The sequence below is a fragment of the Merops nubicus genome, unplaced genomic scaffold (genome assembly GCF_000691845.1).
Source record: "Merops nubicus isolate BGI_N331 unplaced genomic scaffold, ASM69184v1 scaffold28694, whole genome shotgun sequence".
Classification (NCBI taxonomy): domain Eukaryota; kingdom Metazoa; phylum Chordata; class Aves; order Coraciiformes; family Meropidae; genus Merops; species Merops nubicus.
The window spans coordinates 1-5,706 of NW_008606682.1; the positions used below are offsets into that span (position 1 = coordinate 1).

Below are 5,706 nucleotides of genomic sequence, written 5' to 3' on the forward strand. Positions count from 1 at the left end.
AAGTGGAAAAGGCGGGCGAGGTGCTTGTGAGCATCAGACAAGATTTGGTAGCCTCAGTCTGAATTTTTGTTTAGAAGAGAAGCACAAGGAAGTTCCCTTCCAGACCAGTCATCCGTGGTCAGCTTTTTTTTTTGGGTGTGCTGGAAGCAGATTGCACGTGTTGCCCTCACTCCACGCTTCTGCCTTGACTCAGAGGGCAAGAAGACATAATGGTGGTGACACCCCATAGGACTGGGGTCCTCATGCCCTTCCATTGCTAAACCCAAGTTACTGCTCCTTTCTCTTCCCTTTGCCCCTCAGCTTCCTCTTGCTTTGTTCCTGAGGTTTGGGGTTGGGTTTTTGGTCATTTTTGTTTCCCATCCTGATGAGGTCACGGGTGCAGACCATGATGTGCCTGGGGTTGTGGGCAGCCGCCCTGCTCTGCTTGCTTTCCCCTGGCGCTGTGAGAGGTGACTGCTGGCTGATCGAGGGGGACAAAGGTTATGTGTGGCTGGCCATCTGCAGCCAGAACCAGCCCCCTTACGAGACCATCCCCCAGCACATCAACAGCACGGTGCACGACTTGCGTCTGAACGAGAACAAGCTCAAAGTGGTGCTCTACTCCTCCCTCAACCGCTTCGGCAACCTGACGGATTTGAACCTGACCAAGAACGAGATCTCCTATATCGAGGATGGGGCTTTCATGGGCCAGTCAAACCTCCAGGTCTTACAGCTGGGCTACAACAAACTCACCAACCTGACGGAGGGCATGTTGAGGGGCATGGCCCGTCTCCAGTTCCTTTTTGTGCAACACAACTTGATTGAGCTGGTCACCCCTACGGCCTTCTCCGAGTGCCCGAGCTTGATTAGCATTGACCTGTCCTCTAACCGGCTCAGCCGCCTGGAGGGGAACACTTTCACCAGCTTGAGCAATCTGATGGTGTGCGAGCTGGCTGGCAACCCTTTCAACTGCGACTGTAGCCTCTACAGCTTTCTGAACTGGCTGGCTGTCTTCAACAACGTCACCAAGAACTACGACCGGCTGCAGTGCGAAACTCCCCGGGAGTTCGCTGGGTACCCGCTCCTGGTGCCTCGGCCTCACCACAACCGCAACGCCATCACCATCTTCCAGTCCATGTGCAGAGGTGGTACCATCCCCTCCCTCTCCAGGGTCAACCCCACCCCTTATACCCCTGACTCCCAGAGAGACCTGGATGAGGGCTCGGCCATCAGCCCTGGGGACTTCCTTTCAGTCAAGCCTCCAGCCTCCTCCACCACTGATTCCTCCTTCAGTCCCAGCATCAAGCTCCATGATGTCACCATCACCTCAGCCATCCTGATGGTGACTATTCCCATGCCCTACAGCAAGATGTATGTGCTGGTCCAGTACAACAACAGCTATGTTTCTGACATAGCCACTCTGAAGAGCAAGAAGGAATATGTCACTGTCAACAAGCTGAAGGCCCATACTGATTACACTTTCTGTGTGGCCTCCATCCGCAACAACAGGCGCTACAACCACACTTGCCTGACCTTTGCAACCCGGAGCAAAGGCAGGGAAGACCCTATTTCCAGTACTTCCACCACCACCCACTATATCATGACCACCCTGGGCTGTCTCTTCGGGATGGTCATTGTCCTGGGGGTGGTGTACTACTGCCTGCGGAAGCGGAGGATGCAGGAGGAGAAGCAGAAGTCCCTCAATGTCAAAAAGACCATTTTGGAAATGCGTTATGGGTCAGATATTGATACGAGTACCATGGTCCATCCTTCCCAGAAGCTAGGCGAGCCACCAGTCATCCCTGTCTCAAGGATGTCCTCCATCCCTTCCATGATTGGGGAGAAGTTGCCCCCATCTAAGTCAATAGAGGCTGGGATGGAGACTCCTAAAGTCACCACTAAAGGTAACTACATTGAGGTACGGACTGGTGGGGGGGATGGGCTGGAGCGAACCCAGCGGGATGAGGACCTGAGGGAACTTGACAACGGGCAAGGCTCAGCTGCTGAGATCTCTACTATAGCCAAGGAGGTAGACAAGGTCAACCAGATCATCAACAACTGCATCGACGCCCTCAAGCTAGACACAGCCTCCTTCCTGGGTGGTGGGACTGGCGTTGACTCAGACATGGCCTTTGAGTGCCAGTCCATCCCAGCCAGTTCCTCGGGTGGGCTAGAGCGGCCCAGCTTTCTTTCCCCACCCTACAAGGAAAGCTCCCACCACCCTTTGCAGCGCCAGCTCAGCGCTGACGCTGCCGTGGCCAGAAAGACCTGCAGCGTCTCCTCTAGCGGCTCCATCAAGAGCGCCAAGGTCTTCAGCTTGGATGTGCCTGACCACCCACCGCTCAGCAAGTCCGACTCCAAATACATTGAGAAGGGCAGCCCACTCAACAGCCCTTTGGATCGTCTTCCCTTGGTGTCCCCGGGCGCCATCCACCACTTGGAGGTCAAACCTTCTTACCATTGCAGCGAGCACCGTCACTCCTTCCCAGCCCTGTACTACGAGGAAAGTGCCGACACCTTGAGCCAGAGGGTGTCATTCCTCAAGCCACTCTCCCGCTCCAAGCGAGACTCCACGTACTCCCAGCTCTCCCCCAGACACTACTTCTCGGGCTACTCCTCCAGCCCCGAGTACTCATCAGAGAGCACCCACAAGATCTGGGAGAGGTTCCGGCCTTACAAGAAGCACCACAGGGAGGAGGTTTACATGGCGGCCGGGCACGCCCTGAGGAAGAAAGTTCAGTTTGCCAAGGATGAGGATCTGCATGACATCCTAGATTACTGGAAAGGAGTCTCTGCTCAGCAGAAGCTGTGACTCTCCCTTGCTCTGTCCAAGGAAACAATACAAAACAAGACCCCCCTCCCTTCCTCCCCCCCCCAAAAAAAAAAAACAACCAGAAAAAAAGAAATGCCACTTGACTGTGAAAAATAAACCAAGAAAAAAATACTCCCGACAAACACAAAACTGACAAAATAATTTCTTAAAAGTTTACAGCAACAACAGAAAACTCTCTCACACACACAGACACACAGACACATACGCCGAATTGTCTCTACTGTGTTACGGGGACCATTGTTCTGCCTGTAGATGGTTGGGAGGAGCGTCCTGCTCTGACACTGTGGTAACAACACTGGAGTACGGGCGGGTGGGAATGGCCTGGGAGGGGGTGGCAGTGATGGCAGGGGAAGGATGGGGATGGACATTCACTGGGCATGAAACTCAGCTGTGAACTATTGCTCTTTCTCTTCCTGTTGAAGGCTGATTCTTCTTTTGAGAGGGAGAGGAGGACTTTGGTTTTGGAAAGCTTCTCTGCCTACCTGATACCCACTTCTCCAAATCTTCCATTATTAATTTTCCCCTCATTTCTTTAGGCAGTAGAGGCTTTCCCCTTTCTCCTGTCCCCTTCCAAAATAGGTACAATTTGTTGGAAGAAGTTCTCTCACTTCTTTTCCTTTGCCCTTCCCTACCCTTTTCTGTTAAGGCTCCCTAGGCTTGCACTTCCTCTCTAGATACTTCACAAACCTCCATCTTCCTCAGAGGAAGGAAAGGAGGTGTGAAGGACCAAGGAAGGCAGGATCTGCTGTGCAACAGGCTCTGTGCCCTTGCTGCTTTTCCTCCTTCCCTTCTCCCACCGTGGTTTTGCTGATGAGTACCAGCAATCCTGGAGTGAGTCCTGCCCAGAGCCAGTTTTCTGCCAGTTGGTGTGGGGGTATGAATGTGCTCTTTGGCATGGGAAGCCAGGTCCTCAAGGAGTGGTGGAGGAAAAAGCAGGAAGGTCTGGTCTCACAGAGGTGTGAAGTGTTCCCATGTGTGATACTCCGTGAGTGTCACAGGTCCTCCCCACTATACACCCTTATGCTCAGGCTGCACTTGTGCAGTAGTTTTGATACTCTCTGTCCATGTCTCCCTTACCTTGAAGAAGGGACCTGGAGAGGAGCTCAGCAGAACAGTTTCTACGTGCAGCTTTTGCAGCTCTTCCCAGCTGACTTGCACTGTGGTGGGTGGGTGTGCATAAGAAGAGCATCACCCAACCTCCTCACTTGCAGGTGAACGTGAAGAATAGGATTTCAGTTTCTCACCTCACTGGATGGACAGAAAAGCCACGAAGTGGCTTCCTCTTGAATAGGCCATGGACATTCTGGCATGGATAGGAGACAGCCTAGAGTGAAGGCAGGAGCAGAGGAAACAAAAGGGATGTGAGAATGGTGCCTGGGAGGAGATGGAAAGGGATGGCTCCAGAAGAAGCTCTGTTTGGGTGTGCAGTCACACCATGTGTGCTGGGATAGCAGAGGATACCAGCCTCTGGATGGCAGTGTTCCTTTGAACACTCAGAGGTCCTCAGGAGAGTCAGAGCAACATATCACCTCCTAAGTCCTCCACCTCCTCACAGTTAGCCGTGACAAACTTTTAGGGATCCTTCAGTGTCTTGGCAAAAACCTGGTTTCACTTGTTAGGTACCAACCTCTGTCCCTTGGATAAGAGATCTGTCACAGAGCTGGGAATGAGCCTGTTGCCCTCTCCACTTCACTCCATTTCTAAGCAGCCCAACAAAGCACAATCTTGGCACTGTGTCCCCCCAGATTTTCTTGTTGAACAGGGGTGCTGCCTGCTGAATGTGCCTCCTCTCTGTGAGCTGCAACACCAATTCTTGACAATTGTTCACTTCTACCACGGTAAGGGCAAGGGCCTGTGTTGCGTTGGCCTTTTCTAAGTGGCTGTTTCCTTTCTGAGGTGCTTCTCAGAAGCTCCGGTGTTTTTGGGGACCCTGGCAGAAGGACAAGGGTGTAGGAGCATCTCTGGGAGGGATTTACATGCTGCCTGCAGAGAACCTGCCTGTTTTCTGTCAGGTAGCAGCACTGTCAGCCATGAGAGCTGGTTTCTATGCCACAGGTGACACGAATTCATCTCTTGTAAGTGAAGAGCAGCAGCAGGCAGAGCCTAACGTGTGAAAACCAAAGAGGGGATCCCCAAGGTCTAAACCTGTGAAGATCTGTGGGATTCCTCCCTTGTAGGGATGTTAATGGTGACAATCCTAAGCCAGGTCTTGATCCTGTTGCCTCAGCCTCCTTCACTCTCAGCCTGCTTCCCAACAGCAGCCAAAACATCATTTTGCCTCAAGTACAGAGGTATTCATGGGGCTGAGTCCACACTGGAAGAGCCAATTCCACCCAGAGGAAGGGCTGTGTGTGCACACACGTCTGTTTGTGCCTGTGTGCATGTGCAGGAAGGTGAAGGGAAGTCACACCACTGCTGCCAGGCATCCCTCCATGTTGGGACAGTGCAGCAAACTGAGACAGGTAAATGCTGTGAGAGATGCTTAGGCACAGCAGAGACCTCTCCAGCTACCTACGTGGAGCAGGCCCAGTGGTCTTCCAGCACGACAACCATCCAGGCAGGAAAGACTAATGGCTGGGACACAGAACTGGGCAGGAAAAGGGGGATTGCAGGCACAGGGAGGTGGAGTCCTGTTCCTCTCCCCACCTCTTCCCTCCTTGTGCTTCTCTGCTGTATGGTCTTGTAATTGGTTCCACTCAGTCTGTACCTTTGGGAGGAGCATTAATCTGTAGTGGTTTCTGCTCTCCCCCCATCACCCCAACGAGGCATGGAAGAAAGGTCAGGGATAGAGCTATCACCAGGCCCTTCTTTTGCCCATGGTGGGGGTAAGTCTGGGTAGGAGGGACAAGCCATTTCTCTCCCAACTGTAGCCCCCCACTACAAACCAGTGGGTG

General features: G+C 52.9%; 1 protein-coding gene across 1 annotated transcript; it reads left to right on the top strand.

The window, feature by feature from the left end:
* Window positions 1-364: 364 nt before the first annotated feature.
* On the top strand, window positions 365-2,853 carry ELFN2 (extracellular leucine-rich repeat and fibronectin type III domain containing 2). The gene has a single exon (XM_008939737.1). The coding sequence runs from the start codon at window positions 365-367 to the stop codon at window positions 2,789-2,791; it is 2,427 nt and encodes an 808-aa protein (XP_008937985.1). The 3' UTR covers window positions 2,792-2,853.
* Window positions 2,854-5,706: the final 2,853 nt, after the last annotated feature.

Bases quoted from the DNA above. Each gene is read 5' to 3' on its own strand.
- ELFN2 (XM_008939737.1), top strand. From the start codon at position 365: ATGAGGTCACGGGTGCAGACCATGATGTGCCTGGGGTTGTGGGCAGCC.